This window comes from Acomys minous (genome assembly GCF_964271855.1).
Source record: "Acomys minous genome assembly, chromosome: 3".
Classification (NCBI taxonomy): Eukaryota; Metazoa; Chordata; class Mammalia; order Rodentia; family Muridae; genus Acomys; species Acomys minous.
Genome location: NC_140485.1, coordinates 60108043 through 60129314, shown reverse-complemented (window position 1 = coordinate 60129314; position 21272 = coordinate 60108043). Strand labels below are relative to the sequence as shown.

The 21272-nt window shown below is 50.9% G+C and overlaps 1 protein-coding gene across 2 annotated transcripts in view; it reads left to right on the top strand.

The window, feature by feature from the left end:
• Positions 1 to 21272, top strand: part of PHACTR3 (phosphatase and actin regulator 3) — a 218227-nt gene that overhangs the window by 20111 nt on the left and 176844 nt on the right. The window contains exon 1 of one of the 2 annotated variants that reach the window (XM_084775017.1): positions 1762 to 2252. The exons of the other annotated variant lie outside the window; for it this stretch is intronic. Coding sequence (XP_084631143.1) covers positions 2138 to 2252 — 115 coding nt within the window. The 5' untranslated portion in view covers positions 1762 to 2137. Of the gene's footprint in view, positions 1 to 1761; positions 2253 to 21272 lie in introns of those variants that run through there. 2 annotated transcript variants of the gene reach the window in all.

The window sequence follows — 21272 nt, the reverse complement described above, 5'->3', positions numbered from 1 at the left end:
GGTGTTCGCTTAATGGGCATCCATTAGATTCTGAGTAGGGCCAGATAGGCTGCCAGGTGAGAGCCTCAGTAAGTGAGAGGGGACACCCAGGCTTTCTTCAGATACAAGTTCAGCCTGACACCTCTATGCACATCTTAAAAGAAAAAAAAAACACTTTACTAAAATAACTGGCATGCTACAAGTTTCGCCCAAGTAACACATAGAGTTCCGTGGATTTTCAGTGCTTATACAGAGTCTGGAAACCATCTCCACAGGCCAGTTTTAGATCCTCCTGAGTGTATAGGGTTACCTCTGAGAAACCACAAACCCATTTGGCGATAACCCTTGTTCTGTCCCCTTATCTGTCCCCCTCCCCCAGAGCTTTGCTCTTATTTTACAGAGGCTTCTTTTCAGTGGGGTCTGAGGAGAACTAGCATTTCACAGCTGGCTTCTCTCACAGGCATGTGTCTCAGGGCCTGGCACACACGAGCAGGTCCTTGCATTTCACTGTTCTGTTTGGAGACAGGATTTCACTGTGTAGCCCAGGGTGGCTCCAGACTCATGCAGTTCCTCCCTCTCAGCCTCTGGAGTGTGGGTATTATAGGTAGGAGCCATCATGTGACATTTATCATTGAGGGACCATCATGAAGTGTGGTCTCTGCTCAGTCTTGATGGGGCTTTCAGTCCACCGTGTCCAGGGAATTTACAGAGGGGAGTGTTACTTTCACACCCACCCCTGGGCTACAGAAACTGGAGTTCCTTGGACAGGGATGCGCTCATCGTCGAGGAATCCACATCCTCACAGCGCCTGGTCCAGCCAGGGTCTGAGGATGACCTACTCTGAGGGTCAAGGGTCTTCTGCCTGATGTGTGCCCAGCAGCCAGCAGGGGTGGATTTGCTAAGCTGTGTTGAATGCTTAAACTTTTTATTTTGGAACCTAAGTCATCACCTACCTCAAGGGTAATGTCACCTCAGCATTCTCCAACCCAGCTAGGTGGCACAGCGTGGTCCTTGCCCCTACTCTTACCTTCACTGGACTTCCTTTCCTAGTTTTTCCCACAACAGGGGAGAGGAGTTGCCAGCTCGCTTCCAAGCACCTCCCAGAGAAGTGAGAATGCTCATTAGCACCTTAGGGAAGGGGAAGGAAAAGGGGAACCTCTGTGGTGTCCTTCTTGTCCTGAGTCCTTAAAGGTGTTTAATGGAAACTTCCTGGAAAGCACCTATGCCCTCTCCATGGGCAGAGGACTCCAGGAATGGGTACAGGGGAAGAGAGGGGGTACCCCACGGGCCTTGGATGTACATTCAGTACTGATTTCTTTCCAAGGTGCATAGGTGAAGGTGGGGAAGACCACCAGCTGCCAGGAGCTGTCTGGATTTGCCTGGAGAGTGCCTTCATGGGAGGCACCGCCCTCGCCTCAGGGCTCCTCCTCTTCTGTGGGCGGGGTGGAGGTGGGGGTGGGGAGTGGAAGGTGGGGTCGGAAGGAGGAGGGCGCATGGGTGCCTTCTGTCCTAGAGCACCCAGTATGGTGGTGGGCGGATCATAACCCACGATCCAGCCCCTATGTCCCACAGGCAGTCCAGGTATTTGAGAACCCTCCCCATCACCACTCATTCTCACTCCCAGCTCCGTGACGTCATGCTCCTCGCGTGGCATGATGGGAGAATCCTAATGTTTTCCAACAGATGCTCCCAAGAACAGCTTTCAGATTAAAGCAATTGCAAGAGCAAAGATTCTCCTTTTTCCCTTTTTTTTCCAGGGGGGTGGGGGGTGGGGTGGGGGGAGGGAGCACCCCCAGACATTCCTGGACATCTCCCCCAGCCCCAAGCACGCCACAAACACTGACAAGAAAAAGTTTTTATTTCCTGGTTCAACTTTTTTTTCCCCTGGAATATAAACTGAAGAATGGGAATAAATACGAATAAATAACAAAGCGAGGCCGCGCACGCCGGGATGCGCCTGGCTGCAGCCTGCACGGCTTTTGTCTCCCCACCCTGAAGCCAGCCCCGGCGTCCTCCTCCGTTCCTTCCCTTTCCTGGTCCCTTTTGCTTTTCCTTTTAAAACAAGATGCCCCCTCCAGCCCCTTCGGCGGTGACCTTGGCTGCCTAGGATGCTCTGATTCCACATCTCCCTTCAACTTGCCCCCACGTCGCCTTTCCCATGGCCGCATCCGAGGACGGCAGCGGCTGCCTTGTGTCGCGGGGCCGCTCGCAGAGTGACCCCAGCTTCCTCAGCGACTCCTCGGCCACCTCCACGGACGCCGGGGAAAACCCAGGTACCGGGCTGGGCGGGGGCGGCCGGGCGGGGTGGGGGAGACACGAGGCAGGTGGCAGGCGGACCTCGTCCCCACAAGCCACAGCTCCCCCACCTTCACTGGGGGGAAGGGGCGGCGGCCAGGACTCAGGCGCCACTAGAGCCTGTGGTTCCTGCCCCCATCATGCAGGGCTGGGGTGCCTCGGAGCCCTTTGTCCGGAGAGGAACGGCTTTGATGGCAGAGCTGTGTGCTCTGCAGTGTGCCCTATTCACGGGCTGCTGGGCATTGCCCACTCAATAGGGGATGCCCTGGGATGCAGCTCACTGACCAGGGGAAGGGTCCACGGGTCACCTCTGCCCAGGATTGGTGCCTACTCTGCCCTCTGTCCAGGCCCTCCTATGGTCCCGTGGTCCCCACGGAAGGGTCAGGACAGCACTGCACTCCTGCGGTCACCGCGCCCAGGGCTGTCTGTCACTGGCTACCAGGACTCCAGCCAGGCCTTGCGCACCTGGGCGCGCCCACCTCCTAGGACAGGTGTGCTGGACAGAGCCGCTGTGGTGGAAATGAAGGGTGTGCTCCCTGCCGAGCTGGCTTTCTTTCCACTCTGTGGGCTTGTCCACCTCTCTATACTCAAGGCAACGTGGATTGTGCAGGTGATAAACAGGTCACAGAGGCTTCCAGGCAGCTTGATTGATGACTTTCCTGGGACCAAGAAAGGCCTAATGAAGCAGGAGGGGGTGGGTTGTGTGCGCCCTGTCACCATGGAGACGCAGGAAGCAAAGTGATCATTAAAACCTTTCTCCACCAGAAGGCAATTTTCACTTCTGGGGGAGAAGTCAGAGCTTCTGAAATGGATCTTAAAAAAAAAAATCAAAGCTGGTGTGTGGTGTCAAGTGGAGGGGCTCAGTTCTGTGTCTTCAGGGGGTGCAATCCTTCATAGTTGCTGTTTGATAGCATCTTGCCTTGTCTTTCATTGTAGACTTCTCTCTAAATGCAAAGACCCCTGAATGGGGAATTAATGGTGTTAAATGGTGGCATTAAGGTTGAGATAATCCCAGGGGCTGGGAAAGCTGGCTTTGTGGGGAGGGATTCCACAGGAGCTATGGGAACTGCGCAGAATCCTCCTCCCCCCCTTAAAAAAAAGTAGCTCCGTGGGTACCAGGAGCTGGTATGGACATTTTAAACCATGTACCAACCCAAGTCTTGTTTAGATGTCTTTGTTAGGACTGTCACTTGCTCACTTAAAGAGCCAGGAGAGGGAGTCCCTGACTGCCCGTCTAGGAGGGCAAGCTGATTTCTGTGGCGTTTCCAGGGCAGACCACAGTAAGCAAACCCTTAAGTCACTGTAAGTTTCCCTTTGTCACCTGAAGCGTCCGTGGTGGATGGCTTTCCTAGCTCTCAGAGATGCTGTGCAAGATGAACGGCCCCTTATCAGATAATCTTTCCCACTCCCTTTGTCTCCCTGGCTGTAAAAAGAGACAAACTTGAAGTGGATATTATGAAGGACTTAGCTTTTTGGCTGTCTGCGAGCTGATGCGTCCGTGGGTGGCAGGGGCGGGTTTGACAGGTGGGTTGCTGCCTGTTCAAAAAGAGGAGGAGAGGAGGTCTCCGGTGCCCGGGATGAAGTTAAACTACAGAAGGGGACATGTGCCAGAGCAGCCGAGGGGTTAGAATGGTCAAAAATGGAACCAAGTGAGAAGCTATGGGGAGTGAAAAGTCTAAAATGTGCCTACAGTCCATGAATGGTAGGACCGTCGAAGGCACTGAGCATCTGTGGATTGTGTATCACATTGGGGCTCCGGCCAAAGAGTTGGACTCTTTAGGGTGGGAGACACCCACACGCCTGAAACAGGAAGGGTGGGTGTGGAAGGAGCTTGCATACTCCCGTTGGTGGGAGACTGGATGAATGACGATGTGCTGCCTGATTGTCCGGGGCGTTGCCGTCTAGAGTTGTGTCTTAAGTGTCTCAATAGGGCCTGCTGTCCATCCATCCAGCCTGGTACCATCACAAGACTTGGGGCTCCCAGAGTCTGAGGTTTCTGTCAGTCCCTGCCACAGCCCCTCATCTGACCCTCCATGAGGGTTCTCTCTAGCTGCTGCGTTCACTGGTGGACCCAGCTACTAGCCGCACAATGGCCGGGGTTCAAGCACGCAGAAGAACGGCCTCCTCCTTCCACCTACAGTCCTGTTTTTATAAAACAGTAGTCCTAAATTGCTTTTTACCCTCCAAGGCATTTTTAATTCAACAACATTCTCTTGGTTAAAACTCAAACACATGCCTGGGAACGTAAAACTCAAGGGTGGTTCGGTGCCTCTTTCTCTCCGTGGGCGTCGTCCTCTAGTGTCCCTGCTCTGATCTTCTGTCTTCCCTTCCTGTTATAAGTCCACGTGGGTGGACGCAGCCACCGGGGTGTGTGCCATGCGGGGAAGTCTCGAATGTATGATTCATTGCTTTGGCCGTGCGGCTTGCCGTACCGCTGCGCCTGTCTCTGGTGAGAGAACTCTTGCCTTGAGGAGGGCATCTAGTCTCTCTCCTCTTAGAGAGAAAGAGGACTGATGACAAACCCACATACAATCCTATCAAAATCGAGTGTCAAGAGACCCGTGAGTTTTTTGGGCTTCCTTACAGAGCACGGTTGAGTGGCTACTTACAGGAATGTGGGTGACTTCAAAACTGTGACACTGCCTGAGAGTCTAAGCCCAGCCTGGTAGCGTGAGGAGAGTTCCTCACCAGGCTTCTATGGTCTCATATAATCTAGTGTTGCCCAAGACCACAAGGCCACATGAATCTAGGGCAGAATTACATGTGAATAGCAGGGAGACGAAGGAAGACGGGGTTGGAATCTCAGGTGGGGGTTCGACAGCCCTCTTACCTTTCTTCTGTAAGAGAGGCCCCACAGTCAACATGCCTGAACTCAGGGGCCTTTTGCACATAATCTTAGTATATGGGATGGAGATGACAGCTGCTGAACCCGGAAGATGGCACTTTCCGGTAGCCGCCTGCCTTTGAGCAGTCGAGCAGTGACAGTCTAAAGAGTGAGCCTGGTAGTTTAACTATGTGCTGTGTGCAGTGTCTACCCGCTGTGAGCCACACAGTGGTGATAGCCTGAGCACGGGCTGACTTGTGCTTCCATGATGGGCGGATGCCGGCTCGTGGAATGTCTGGCCCACAGGAGTCCACATGTGTTGCCTTAATGATGCTGCACCTCTCGCTCTGTATACCAATCTACACTCCTTACGGGAGCTGCTTGCACAAACTGTGACAATACCCAGTGCCCCAAATCTTTGCCAGCACCCCAGGTCCCCAGGTCATGAATGCATTTTCCTTAGCACAAAGGGTGACAAATGGAGTCTTGCGAAAACTCACAGTTCCTCGATTGCGATGAGCGAGTCTTTGTGGCTTCCTTGGTATACAGAGTTTCTCAGCATCCCCCCATCTACGGCACAGACCCGGCTGTAGGCCTGAAGTCATTTCTCTAAGTTGGTCCTCCCGCTCCAGCTGTGGCTCCATCTGCACTTTGCAGGGTTCTCTTTGTAAATTGTACTCTGCACCGAAAGCGCGGTAAGGGCTTCTTCCAGAGTGAAACCTGCAGCAAGCCATGGAGTGTTCCCACAAGCTTCTCTCCTCCCAAGGAGCTCAGAGCCCCCACCCAGGGATTCGGCTTTCTGTCCTTGGGCTATCAGGTTCCTGGCTGCCCCCTGCCCTGTCTTGCCTTGGTGTTTCCCTCCCTGGCTTTCTCCCGTCTGGAGTTTTTCCTCTTCCTGATGTGCTTGGGTTTCCCTGTGCCGTTCTCCCCCCCACCTTCCTCCTCTCACGCTTCATCTCCTTGGCCTCCAGATATCAGGACCACAGACCAGCCAGCAGCCACATTTAGTGCCTTTTGAAGGGATTCCCCAGGGCCTTAGATGGACTCCCATCCAGATTGTGTGTTGGCGAGGCCAGAACCTCTGACATGTTCCTCCTGAGCTCAGTGATCTTGTCACTGACGGTCAGTCAGGATCTCCACGTGGCAAGCATTACAGGGTACTGAGCGACCCCTGACCTTTATCCTTTATCAACTGATGTGATTTGGGAATGCACCAGGAGGAGCTTACAGGCAGCTGCTTTCCGCAGGGATTGGTCACCTTTTGCCTTGTGGCTCAAAGAAGAAGGGATGCATTTGAAGTCTGTCTCCTCCAGAGCTGCAGACTGACATAGCGACATGCCCCTGCAGACCCTGAGACAGGGCGCTTGCTTCCTCAGGAGCCCGTTCCTCCTATAGCTCAGCAGAAGCCCCAGCTGGTCGTCTTGCTCTCCTTAACACACTTGCATCATAGGACGGTGGGTCTTGACGCCTTCTTCTCCCACAGCTCTGGGTCCAGCTGCCTCTGGCCTCCTGAAACTCTTCACTGTCTCTGTGCCCTCCCTGTCTGGGCCTAGGCTCCCTTCCCACCCCTGGGACAGCATCAGTGTTGACTTTTGTCTTCCCTTTTCTCTCATTTACTCTGCAGAGGAGCAAGTCTTGTGAAGTGCCAGTTGGTTGTGGGAACTCCTTCATCTCCGCCCACAGTGTGGTCCTCTGGCCGCGGGCAGCGAGGGTCATGGAGCGGTACTGCCTGCCTGGATCTCGGCTCTTTCTATTAGCTTTCCTCGAGTGTTCTCCTCCTTTGGAGTCCTGAGTTCTGGGAATCTCCCTCTGGCCCCTTGCAGAGCATCTACATGTTTTAATTAGCACTAGAACTACGCAGTAATTACCTTGTCAGTTTCTTTAGGGTTATTAAAAATAAAAACTACATGCTTTACAAAAACAGAGTTTAAAAACTTGCAGTGTTTTTCAGCTGATTGTGGAGGTGTGGTGCGTCCACACAGAATGTGATTGGACACTTCTGGAATTCCCGTTTCCTGACTCCCACACAGAAGCCAATGGCCAGGAAGAGTGCTGGCTAGTACAGGCACATTGGATGCCAATACTTCAGAGCGTGGCTCCCTTTCTGTCTAGTGCCTTCTTGATCACGGAGCCCTGTCTTCTTCGATCGCTATCCATTTGATGGGCATCCTGTGGCCTGACCATCGCTGTAGCCACTAGCTGCAGGTGCCATCTTGAATCCAAATGAAAGATAGTGAGTTACAACGACAACTGCATTTCCTCACATGTGTCAGTCACTTTTCAGATGGTGGCCATGTGGCACTATGGTCTCCGTGATGGGAACTGAGGGTCTAGAGTTTTCTAGTCTGCGAACAGCTTTGCTGAACAGTGCTGCTCTGGCCTGGAAGGAAGGGCCTACGCAGTTTCTCTCTGGACTCCCAGAGTTGGTTGGAAGATGGCCAGTACATCTTAGTGGTCTTAGGCTCTCGTGCTGGAGGGTTCTTAGCCCTTTGGTCTGACCGGCAAAGCAGCACCGGCAATTTTTAGACCTTGTCGTAAAATTAAAATTAAAAACTGGTTCAATTCCCAGCACCCACATGGCAGTTCACAGCTGTCTGTACCTCCAAAATCTGGCACCCGTAGACATACAATGCACATAAAATAAAAATAAATAAATTAAAAAAAATAAAAACTGAAAGAAGGCTAGAGAAACAACTTAATGGTAGAATGCTTATCAGGTATTCCTAAGGCCTCAGGCTCCACCCTCAATACAGAGAGACGGTGTATGATGTATGGACAAGGACGAGAGGATTCTGCTAGCCCGCAGTGAGAACATTTTGAGACATGGCTATGAGGCTCCCCTCCATCCCATCATCTCCCGGAATGATCCCATCTGTCATTAACATTCTCCCCAGAGAAGCTGTGAGCAGTGAGGAGGAAGGTAGGGAGGCTGAGATGGACAGTGCCATAGTCCGTTCCAGTCCCCTGGTGCCTGGCTCAGTCAGGGGACAACGCGCCTCACGGCCAAGGGCTTATCTCAGTTAATGATGACACGATGATTGGGGAGGATCCAGATTTCTTTCTGGATTCTGGTTCTCCATTTGTCAAAGCCATGTGACGAATGGATAGCAGACCCCCAGACATTTACTCCAGTGGCTTTGCCACCTGCTGGGACATTCCTCTGCCCCTGCTTCCCACCGTGGGCACTGTATGCTTTCTTCTGCATCCCAGCCCACAGCCAGGGCCCTCTTTATTTTCTGTCCTGATGGCTATGGGCTGGCGTGCTGGTCCTCTGTGAATGGGTTTGGATGTGTCCTTGTGGGCGTTTTGCTGTGATGAGCTTGTTTTCTTTGTAAGCGCACTGTAGCTTCGAGGGGTAGGGCCTGCTGTGGAGATGCAAGGAAGGCATGAGGGTGGACTGAAGCCTTAAGCATGGGAGCAGGTGGGGGGTGTGCAGGCGGGGACGCCCTGGGATGGATCCTCCTGCCCCTGGGCGCAGAGATGGAAATACCACAAAAATAAAGCCAGCTAGCACCTAACCAAGTGTGTGAGGGACTTTGAGACCCATTATTCCTAACTTGGAAAAGTTTTTCATCCTAATCCCTACATCTAGTTTTATTTAGTGTCGCAACTGCAGTGTCTATAGGGCCCCAGAGTCAGGAAGGATGCCCGGTAGACAGCCTGTCTCAGGAGCTGTCTTTGTAGTCCAGGTTTCTACGGAAGATGTGATTTTTTAATATTAGCAAATTAACCAGTTAGGGCTTGCCTTGCCATGGTGGTTTAAATAAATTAGATCGGGGGCTTCCCTGAGGCCCCTGGGCAGGAGAATGGCTCTGTGACATTCCTACTGTGTCCTGACTACAACATGACTCCTTCACCTTCAGGTATCAGTGCACTTTCTGGGCGGATGGAGGGGTCAGTGAAAAGCATAAGGCATAAGGTGTCAAATGCTGGGCGTGACTTGGCTTTTTTGGAGCCCTGCCAGTGACATCCATTCTTGTACAACAGCTAGGCCAGAAAGTGCATTAAACGGACCATCATGAATGATGAAAAGGATGCTGGGAAGTGTAGTTTGTTTTGTTTTGAGTTTGGTAGTAGAATAGTATAGTGGTGCTCCTAACAGGAACAGCTGCAGGGCTGAGGCTGTCGCTCAAGGGGTAGAGCACTCTCCTAGCACTTACGTGGTCCTAGGTTTGATTCTCAGCACTGCACAGAAAAATAAAAACAGAGGACCAGGTACATAGTCAGTGGGACTGACTGTGGGGCATGTGCCTACTGAGCTATGGTCCCTGCCACATCAAACCGAAAACAACACATCATGTGACCCAGCCAAACACTATTGGTTACTGGCCTGGGGTTTATGGCTCACATGAGAAACTGATACCATTCTTGTGCTTTATATTTTTTTATTCCTAAGAAATAAGCTTGGACCTGACACTATGACCCAGGTCTGGATATTATGCACATTAGGAAGAAGACGGAGGAGGCCACTGTCTCTGGCAGAGTCCAATCTGAGTGACCTGTGGCTGAAGGGAAATGAGCTTGTCATTTCTTGCTGTACAAGGGACAATCACACTTCCTCCCATTGTCCCTTGAAGAGCCAGGGGCTAACCCATCTGTGGCCACATGCCACTGTGTGGCAACTGCAGGCAGTGGTCTCTTACATACATGGCCGTGGTCTCGTAAGATTATGTTCCCGAGGTCACTGAAGCCCATTAGCTTGTGCAGATGTGTGCACATTGAAAACGCAAGGCAGCCATTCCTTAGAATGTGATCCTTTGTTAAAGGCTTAAAGCAGTTGTGTCAAGGGTCTGAATCCATGAGCTTGATGCCCCATCGACCCTGCCTTACCCAGCCTGTCCCACTGAATCTCAGTCTCTCTCTCTCTGTCTCTCTCTGTCTCTCTCTGTCTCTCTCTGTCTCTCTCTGTCTCTCTCTGTCTCTCTCTCTCTCTCTCTCTCTCTCTCTCCCTCTCTCCCTCTCTCCCTCTCTCCCTCCCCCTCCCCCTCCCCCTCTCCCTCTCTCTCCTGTGTGAATGTGTAGGTCAGAGGTCAACTTCAGATGTCCTTCCTCAGGATAGCATCCACCATGTTTTGATTTGGCTTTTAAGAAATAAGGTCTTAAGTGACCTGGTGCTCAATAAGTAGTCTGGTTGGCTAATAAGCGCCAGGGGTCCTCCTGTATCCCCACCCTCAGTGCTGGGGTTATAAGTGCGCACCTACATGTCTGGTTCTGGGGATAGAACTCAGGTCCTTGTGATTGCAAGGCAAGCGCTTTACACACGACGCCATCTTCCAGTTGCTGCGCCTTCCCGGGCAGCCAGCTCCATCAGATGGAGGCGGCTGCACAGAGTACACTAGCTGCAGCCCTTTGAGCACAAGGGTGCCTGCTTTTTCCATTTCCCACCCCATTTAACTAGAATGGCCACCGGGATGAGATTTCTACTCACCGAGAGTCAAGATAGTTGATGGCAGAGACTCGGTCACCCCTGTGCAGAGTTGTGGAAGGTCCCGGCTCCTGTCGCTTCAGCTCATGTTCCTGTTTGCTAACACATACTGTTTGGATATGTAGGTTGGCAACCCCATACCTAACGGGCACATCAGTTGACGCTGACAGTTGTTAAGTGGCAGGTGTATAATGACTCTACCGAGCGATGAGGAGAGGGTAGGAGCTGAGTGTGTGCCACTTGATAAATATACTATTGCATTATTATGCAAGTGTTCTGAACAGAGCACTTTTCACAAGTTGTCCAAACACTTGCCTGTCCCACTACTTTTACTAATGCACCACATTGCTGTTAGTGCTATTTATTATTATTATTATTATTATTATTATTATTATTATTATTATTATTTCTTTTTCCTTTTCCTTTTTCTTTGTGTTCTTTCTTGAACATTTGTATCCACATGCAGATAAAAAGCATCCTGAGGATTAAAGTCAGAAGAGAGGCCAGTAATATCTTCTGGCTACTCTTTGGACAGGAGCCCCAACTCAGGTGGTGCTGATGGTTACATGAGCTGCTGATCTTCCCTTGGTTTTTCTGTGGTGTGCTTGCAGCCTTAGGACTGCTCTGAGGCTCTGCCCACACTGCCTGGGCCTTTGTTATTCTCTTATGCTTCCCATCTGGACGGAGATATATTTCTCTGTGGAGAGGACTCCGGACTGAATCTGTAGCTTCTGCACCTGTGGGTTCAGCCAATGTGGCTCCAAAGTATCAGATCCGAGTCACCATAGTGACCATGTGTAACCTTTCCTTTCCCACCGTTGGGGTGGAACCCAGGGCCTCATGTATGTCTGGCAAACACTCCACAGACAGTGATGTCCCCAGTTTTTATAGACTGTTTTTGGGGTATGTGTTATGTAGGTTTGTGTATTGAGGGGCCAGAGGTCAACATGGGCTGTCTTTCTGAAATGCTTCTCTCACTCTGTTTTTGAGCAGGCGGGTCAGTCACTGAGCCAAGCACTTACAGATTGCTTGCTGGACTGTAGGCATATGGCTGTGCTCAGACAGCTAAGTTTTGTGGGTGGATCTGAACTCGGGTCCTCATCAATGTGATGTGCACATGTATGCGTGTGCGTGTATGTGTCTATGTCTGTGTCTCTGTGTGTGTGCACATGTGTGGTGGTCAGAGGGAAACTCGGTGTTGGCTCTCTTCCACCTTGCGGGACATGGAGATCCAATTTAGGTGGTCAGGCTTGGGTCCACATCTGCTAAGCCATCTTTTTTGACCCCTTCACAAACTTTTAAAGTTGTCAGTATTCTCTCAGCAACAACTAACATAGTGCTTCCAGTGTATTTGGCCCCATACGTCATCTAGAGGTAACTCAAAGTACTCAGGAAGACAGATGGGCCCTAGGATAGGCCAACACCTTTTGACGTCAGCGACATAGACACCAATGGATTGTGGTTCTAGATCAGTCCCCATAGATACCCTGGGAGGACTGGATAATGTTAACATCAGATATATTTTTTAAAGTATTGCTGATACCCTAGTGTCAGATAATTGAAATATAGAAGGATTCTTTTTTTTTTTTTTTAAATTTTTTTATTAATTTATTCTTGTTACATCTCAATGGTTATCCCTTCCCTTGTATCCTCCCGTTCTTCCCTCCCTCCCATTTTCCCCTTACTCCCCTCCCCTATGACTGTTCCTGAGGGGGATTACCTCCCCCTTATAGAAGGATTCTGAAGGTCTTGCCTGGGGCATCCAGGTGATGAGGCACCGGCATGGTGCGGATGTTGTCATCAGCTATCACATGGGTCCCTTGACAGTCATTTCTCTATCCGCTGACATTTACACACCCAATGTGCCTGGAGAGTGGGGGAGGGGTGATATGAAGGAGGATGCCCAGCCCTGAGCTTCTCTGTCTGTCTGGAGTATTCATAGGCAAAACGATGAGCTATATGTATGTAGTGCTGCTAGACGCTCTAACCTGCCCTTTTCGGTGTTGTTTCTGGCCATCCTCTGCAGTGTTACAGGCTGGCAGATGTGCCCTAGTACCCCAGTGGGCCTGCAGCAGCACACTTCCGGTCCTGGGGTGTCTGCAAGCCAGCTGGATGGGTGATCTAGGTGAGCTCAGCTGTGGCTGTTCTTCATGACTCTCTTACACATCTCAGGTCTGTGGCGTAGCCCAGCTATGTTTTCCTTGGGTAGAGTTGACATAAACGAACACACAGGGCCTCTCAGAGTCAGCTACAGCATTGGCTCCTGCAGATTCTACTGGAGTCGGCACAGGGGCCAGCTTCAGGCCACAGGAGGATTGTCTCCTCTACTCCTTTGATGGTCACAGGGACATGCTGTTAGGTCTGGTTAGTGCTGCTAGCAGGGCCCCATTGTGCCTTTTGGAATCAGGTTCACCTCGGGGCCTCTTTGCCATCTCTGATTAGGAGCATCTTGATGTCAGGCAGTCAGCTGACCAGGTCCTAAAGGACATAGCAGGATTCTGGGGTCAGAATGTTTGGGTTTTCCTATCAGGCCCCTGTGGTCACAGTGTAACTTTGATGGGGCCATCTGTCATCTCTGGGTCTTGGTTTCCCCATGGGCATGGTGAGGGTTGCTTACAGTAGGGTCAACATAGAAGGGCAGTTTGTTGCCTGAAACCAAGGAGTAGACAAGCCACCATGGGTCGTCTGTATCTTCTCTTGTCTCTAAGGAGAGCTTCCTCCAGCATGCCTGCAGTGTCTTCTGTGTACCTTGCTGGGTGACAGAGGAAAGCTGTCATCCACCGCATACCCAAAGCTTCCAGATGCCCCAGTCTCTCCTGGAAGCTGGGATGGCTCAGTGCTGCCAAGGAAAACTTAAGCCACCTGCAAGGAATTTTCAGCTCTACTTTGCACAGCCTGGAGCAGTGTGGATGCACTGGGGACCCCCTCCTTCATGGCATTTCCTAGGAAAACCAGAACACCAAGGTCAGAAGATGATTCACAGGACAGCTGGGGCTCTAGGCTGAAACTGGCCTCATTAACCGCGAGTCCCTTGAGTTCTGAGGTTGGTGCCGGGTTCTGGAAGGAGTGTGCGCACAGGGTCTCTTGCACTCCATGCTGGCCCACTTTCCTGGAGTCCTTACAATACCTGATCTGTTTTTATAGGTACTTGAAACTTTGGGGGTAAATTTCTGCTTTCTCTCCTCAGTCTCTAAGGGGGAGAGGAGTGGTTGGGGATGTTTACTGAGACATCACAGGCCCATGTAAGCATGCTGCCCTGTGCTTCAGTTGGCTGGCCTGGAACGCTCTCTGGTGGGTGGGAGGGCCCAGTGCCCTCTTTGCCAACCTTGTGAAGCTAATGTGAGCAGTCTGGCCCCTTGGATAATTATTCCGAGTGGTGTGGATTATTCTGATTTGATTGTCTATAATGTTTTCCTGAGTCTCTCCTATTTTCTGGCACATTCTGACATCCTTTAAGGGTTTGTAGTGCTCTAGGCTCCGTCCTCAGCCTTGCAACTACCTTGTCCTTGCTCAATAGTCTGTGCCCTCACTGAATGTGCAGGGGCATTTGTCTGGTGGCCCCTTCTTATCCCTGTTCACAGGTGACAAAGAAAAACCAAAGGCGGAGGGTGAGGATGGCTAGGAAAAGACAATTTGAAAGGTTAAGCCACAGACCTCATAGTGACTTGAGGTCAAACGGTGTTACCTTGCTGGAAATTCCTGGGGCCAGCAAAACTGGCAGCGGGGCTCAGAGCAGGGCTCGGCACTCACATGCATTGCTAAAACAGGCCTGTGCATTTCTGGACAATTAGTCTCTGTGTGTCTTTAAAAGGTGAGCATATCCCAGCTTATTCCAGCAGGGTGGCACATACATAGCATCTGCTGCCCTGCGGGGATATGTGCACTTTCTTCTGACCGTTTGTCTTCCCCTCTCTGATGCTCTCTCCCTGTTATGGGCTTGGGCTGGGCGGCCTCATCTCACCCAGTGACCCTCTGACAGGAGGAAGAGGGCTTGTTTCCCTCAGCATCTATGAGCTCTGCTAACATCTCCTGGGTGACATTTGAGGTGCTAGTGCTTCTTCCTCAAGATAGGACTCCGTAGCTCTTTTCAGCATTGAGAGTCTGCGAGGGAGAGAGAGAGGCAGATACTGCCTGGCTCACTGCAGGTGTGGTCCCTGTCTTTCTCCCTCCCTCCCAGCACACTGTGAGCCAATTACAGTACCCAGAATGCTGCAGGCACGGGGCATGTGCAGTGAGAAAGCCCATAGCCCCACCTTCATGCAGTGAGTGTTCTAGTGGGGGCCGGCTCGGGTGGGCTTAGCACAGGTGCCTGGCTGTACCATCAAGCTGAGGGGAGGGCTGCCTTTCTGGCAGACAAGGAAGCACAGGGCTAACAAGGGGCCAGCAGGGGCCAGCAGGGGTCAGCGGAGGGCAGCAGGGGTCAGCAGGGATCAGCATGCTCTGCAAACTGGAGAAGGTTTTGGGATGGGGGAGGTCACTTGAACAAGAGCACAAGGGAGGCTGTAAGAAGAGAGAGAAACATGTTGGGCCAAGAGAAGACCACTTACAAAAGCCCTGTGCAAGGAGGGGGTTTAGGGAGTCCAAGCAACTGAACATCAAGTTGGACACTGTGAAGGGTGGGTGCACAGTGTGGTGGGGGAGAGAGAAGCCAGGACCTCAAGCCCAGGTGTCGAGTCTATAACTGTGACTCAGGATGGCATTGCTGTGCTCCACACACTCGGTAACTTCGGTTTACAACCATCTCCTGCTATTTTACCCTTGGCTGCTGCCGATGTGCCCAGCGCACTCCTTCACGTTGTTTCTGTGCCTGTGGAACAGTCTCTCTCACTTTCTGGGTTTGTTCTTTCTTGTTCAGTCTCACGGTCTGCCATTCTATGAGGAGGGTAGGGCGCCAGAGTTTGGAATTTATGAGGGTGGTGTGAGGGGCCGAGGAGAGTCTTAAGTTCCCCCACCTGGCTGCACGCAGACTTATGTATCTTGGATATCCCAGGGACAGGTGGTAAACTGAGACACAACAGACCCCCTGGTTTGACCCTACACTGGGAACTGTATGTCAATCCCCACATCAGGGGCTAGCCGTGGCTCATGTCACCTGGTCCCTGAGGGCTCTCCGGGAATCCCTGCCCAATAACCTGGGTACAGCTCTGCCCTTTAGTGTCCAGATCCCACTCACTGGTCCCATCTGGGAACCCATGTCCCGGGCACTGTAGCTGCCTTGGGAGCCTCTAACTCAACCTGATTAGTGGGGCTTTGTTTGTTTTGTGTTTTCTCTTGTTAAGCATCATTTAACTCTTAGATGGTTTTAGTTTTATAGAAATAGTGTAAAGACAGAAGAAAATCAATCCCCTTGTATCTCAGGCCGTTTCCCTTTTGTCTTGCCTCCCCCACCCCACCGCCGCAGCCATGATTGGCTTGTGGCTACAAGCAGAGGCCCACAGTTCACTCAGAGGCCTTTCAGCTCTTGCCGACCTTTCTCCACTGCAGGCTTCCCTACAAATGCCACCGGGCATTCAATTGTCTCCTTGAGGGGACTCTTCTCTCTGTGCCTCGGCATGACCCTTCAGTTGTGACGGTGGCTGATGGGACACTTAGAATGAACTTCAACCCAGAACTTGAGTTTTAGTTTCTCAATCTTCTCCCTGTCTGTGGAGACCCGGGCTGTGTGGCAGGCTTCTCTCGGTGTCCTTTGTGAGTCCTGCCTAGTTTGCAGCCATGCTACCTCACTCTAGGCATGCGACACCAGCCACCTCTGTGGAGGCTCCAGCTGACTCGAGGCTGGTTCCTCTGGAGAGTCTGGGATTGGCTGCCGGTTTGGGAGGTGTGATTGCAAGACAGGCTCACGGAGAGATGAGGAGCTCAGAGACATCAGCCATGATGGTGGTGTTGGTCCTTGTCCTGTGTGATGTGCTGTCTGCAGGACACTTGCCAGAACTGGAATATGCCAGTTAATTCTGCTTTGGCTTGAGCTCCACTTTCTACTCAGAGCCCTTTCCTGAAGCTTCTGTTAATGAGGAGAACTCTGGGTGGTGGTGGTACTGATCCCTCCTCCTCCCAAGGGTCCTGCACACTCCCTCTGTGAGCACGCTCTGACCTGTGGAATTTGGGAGATAGTCTAGCAACATGTCTGACAGGTGGTGATGCTGGACAAAGATGTCTGTCTGCAGCATGGTGCTGCAGCCTGCTCAGCCTCTGGTGAGGGTTGTCTGCTGCACTCCAGTGTGGCCAGGGTGCACCGTGGTTGCCATGACAGTAATGGCAATGCATGACACGTGTGTGCCAGAGAAAGTTTGCTTTCTAACAGAGGTGCTCCCTGGATGGCCTATGAAGCCAGCAACAGGCAAATGCTTTGTGAGGGCTGTGCCCTCAGGACATGGTCGTCGTCCAGGTTCCTTGTTTCTTACCTCTGCTCATGGAGATCTCACGCTCAAGTTTCTAACTCATGAACTCTTACAGGGTTCTGTCAAATAATAGTTTGATTGTTTATCCTCTATATTTCATCTATCCTTTTATCTATAGCTACTTATCTACCATCTATCTTCTATTTACCGATCTACCATCTATCTATCTATCTATCTATCTATCTATCTATCTATCTATCTATCCATTGTCTATCCACTTATCTGTCATCTATCTATCCATCCATCTATCTATCATCTATCAATCAATCAATCATCTATCTTTCCATCATCTATCTATCCATCATCTATTTATCTATCATCCATCAGTCTGTCTATCTATCTATCTATCTATCTATCTATCTTTCTATCAATCTATCATCTACTTATCTATCATCTATCTGTCTACAATGCATCACTTGTGAGTCCATTGTCTGCTGAGCAACCCATCCTTTTACGATTCCTGTTTTTAGCATCCCAACCAGTTAGCAGGGGCAGGGAAGTCTTTACCTCTTGAGGCTTTAACTTAGAGGTTTGAAACTCAGGGGAGCACTTCAAAACACTGTCCTCTGGAGATAGTGTTTCCTTCCTATTCCCTCTCCCTGTCCCCTTGCCAGGCACAAGGCCCTTGGGAGCTCTGAGCTGTGCACACTCCCTGGCAGGGTGATCTCGGTGCCCAGGGGAAGAATGGGGCCAGTCATGCTGAGGAGCGAGGCTCCCTCAGCTGCAGCTCTCCTCGTCCTTGCTTTTGGCTCTTACGCAAAGGCAGCTTTGTGCTCCTCATGGGCAAGGCTTGCCGTTGAGCAGGCCAGGGACACAGCGGAATAGCAAGCAATGGAGGGAACTGAAAAGTAGGCATTTCACAGAAAGTGAGCTTCCAAGAGCTGGCATGTGAATGGAGCTTTTGCTTGGGAGCAGGGCTCCGAGCAGCCACGTGCAGGGGCCTGGCCGGAGCTGTGGGAGAAAGCGGCCCTGTTCTTAGTCTTCATCTCCTTGGCAAAAGCAACATGGATACAAAGACACACAAAATGGGCAAGAGCATCAGTTCATTTCCCTTGGCTTCTCACAGGCTCTGAGACCTGCTGATAGATGACTGTGTTCTGGAAGATTCTCCACAGCTCTTCTTCAAATGTGGAGCCGGGAGACTGTGGCGAGAAATCTTGGGGAAACTGATATGAAGAAGAACTGCAGCTAGCTGCAGCGCATTATATGTATATGTGTGTATGTATGTGTGCATACATATTTGTGTGCATGTATATATGCACATGTCTGTGCATGTATGTGTGTGCATGTATGTATGTGTGTATTTATATATTATTATGATTCATCTTTTGAGACAGGGTCTTGCTACATCGTTATGGCTGACCCTAGACTGGCAACCTTCCTACCTAGGTCTCCCAAGTACAGGCATTCCACACTGTGCTCGGCCACCTGCAAGGCATCTCTTCCTAGAATACCCAGCATTTCCTGAGCTTTTCCTACAAAGTCATTGTAATCATGTAGAAGCCACAATCCTTGTGACAGCTTCGGCCAGTGACAGGGTGTGTGTGTGAGAGTGTGTGAGTGTGTGAGTGTGTGAGTGTGTGTGTGTGTGTGTGTGTGTGTGTGTGAGAGAGAGAGAGAGAGAGAGAGAGAGAGAGAGAGAGAGAGAGAGAGAGAGAGAGAGAGAGATCCAGAGCTGGAGGAGGTCCTGCCCACCCCCATCCCTCAGTGTCTCTGTGTGAGACAGCGTGCCCCTTCCTGTCTCCGTGGTGTGAGATGCACTGTCTCACTCTGCTGTGTGATTGGCTCTTGAGTGGCAGGCTCAGGACTTGGAGGGTTCCTCCCAGAGCATCCAAGAGAACCTTTGGAAGGTGCCATTGAGCTGGGATGGGGGCCTAGCGGAGCCACCACCCTCTGCTTCCTAGGTATGCATTGCGTGGATGTGCGGAGGCGGCCTCCTGATTCTAGCTCCTGCAGCCTTGGCTTCCCCATCACAAGGGACTGTACCTTGAACTGTGACCTAAAATAAACACTTTGTCCCTTAAGTTGGTTTTATCACAGCACCAGGAAAGGAACAAGACGTGGCCCAAAGGAAAGCCAAACAAGGAGGCACTTGGGGTCTGTTTCTGACGCGTTATTTGGGCTCCGGAATAAACTGATTGGCCAAGCAGATGTGCCCTGGGCGTGCCTTTCTTTAGACTCCGATTCATGGAATTGAGGTTCTGTTTACTTCCTGCTCCTGTCGGTACTTAGAGGAAGGAAAGTGGCTCTTCCCAGATCACAGAGCCAACGGCAGCCTTCGGGATAGAATCCAAATTCCACCTGCTTGCCTATGCCTCACCCCCCTACTGCAAGCGCATACTCAGTCCCAGAGAGACCTATGGCTCCCACCTTTCCCACAAGTTTTGGGGGTGCCCCCCCAGCTGAAACTTCTGAAGGGTGTTCCATGATATTCGTAGAGGACTGTGGATGCTGATGGGAGCCGGCGCCTGTGGAGGTGCCAGTGCAGCCGGAGGAAGGAACTCCCTGACTGTGGGTGACACAGTCACAGCTCTGGTCACCCAGGCTTATAGAAATGAGCTTCTTGTTTGACACCTGGATTGTGTGTCATGGAGGGTTCTGTAAGTCAGCGAAAAAAAATTCTTGGGAACTGCTAATGATGCATTTAATTTTTATAATGAAGCACCTGTGCCCACAAGTTATTGCTCCCTGTGGCTTTAGAATGTGGTTTCTGGGTGGTCATTGTGTGGAGGCTAATGGATGGATGGTGTGGTCAATTATTCAGAACACACAGACAGGCCTTTACAGAAGCAGAGATGTCACAGACTCACTGATACTTTGCCATATCGTTATCATTTTGAATTTTCACAGCTTATTTTCTTCACGCTAACTACTCATATGGATGCTGTGACTGAAAAAAATGTCTATTCTTGATCTCTTCGCTGGGTTTATATATGAATGTTCTTTTGGGTTCCATAGCTATCCACCCCAGGGCTCCCGTAGTTTCTTGCTATGACCTGTGAGATACACAAGGTGATCCCTGAGTGTTGGAAGCTCAATGTGAGAATGCAGCACAGGCCACGTTTGGATGCTCTCACGGCCAGAAGCAGTGTTCACCTTCACTCTTGGAGAACTGCATGCTGTGTTGACAACATCGGGTTCACCTCGGCACAGATCTCGCCCTCCCTTGCTCAGTGTCTTTGCTAATTGTAAATTTTTGGTCATGTTGGGTTTTTTGTGTGTGTGGGGGGGGTATAAGTGTGTGTGTGTGTGTGTGTGTGTGTGTGTGTGTGTGTGTGTGTGTGTACGGAGGGTGTTCAATCCCTCAGAGCTAGAGCTACAGGCAATTGTGAGCCAGCCAATGTGGGTGCTGTGAACCAAATTCACTGCCTTTGGAAGAGTGGCAAGCTTTCTTAGTTCGCCGAGCTGTTTCTCCAGCCCTTTGATTGCTTTTGCCTTTCTTCTTTTCTATCCCCCTCTCCCCTTCCTTTCACCCTCTCCCCCATTCCCCCCAACCTTTCTTCCCTTTCTTCCTTTTTTTTTCCTTAAAGATAGTTTTTCTTTTTTTTAAACACATTTTTATTGAAAAATAAAATAAGTCATATTACATCTCATTTTCTATCCCATCCCATGCATCCTCCCATTCCTCACTCCCTCCCACTTTCACTCCAATCCCCCTTCCCTATGACTGTGACTGAGAGGGACCTCCTCCCCCTGAATATGGTGCTAGAGTATCAAGTCTCTTCTTGGTAGTCTGCTATCCTTCCTCCAAGTGCCATTGGACCTCCCCAACAAAGGGACATGGCCAAATATGGGGCACTAGAGATCCTGTGAAAGTCAGTCCCCAGTCTTCACTTAACTGTGGAGAATGTTCAACCAAGGACAAAACATGCAGTCATCATCAAACCCCTACCCAGATCTAGCCAAAGACAGTTTTTCATTATGCAGTCCTGCCTGGCCAGAAACTCATTTGTAACCCAGGCTAGCCTTAAGCCATGCAGTCCTCTTGCCTCCCTCCACTGGACGCCCCCCCCCCATCTGCCCCCAGTGCAGGGATTAGAGGTATGAGCTATGATACCCAATGCAGTAAAGCAGAATAATAACAGCGTTCATCTAGTTGGATGACAGTGGAGATAAAATTACAATTGGAAGGGAGACACTTAACATATGGTTCCCAGCCCAGGCTAACTGTTACTGTGCCCAAGGTCAGTAGTGTTAGCCAATGACAGTGATGGACACCCCATCACTCAAGGAAGTGGTACACCCCAGCACTCAACTGCTGGCCCAGGGGCCCCTTCATCACTCCTCTTGGGTTGCACCTGCTGCTTCCATGTTTCAATGGCAGAGCTGAGGTCTGACACATCAGTCCTCT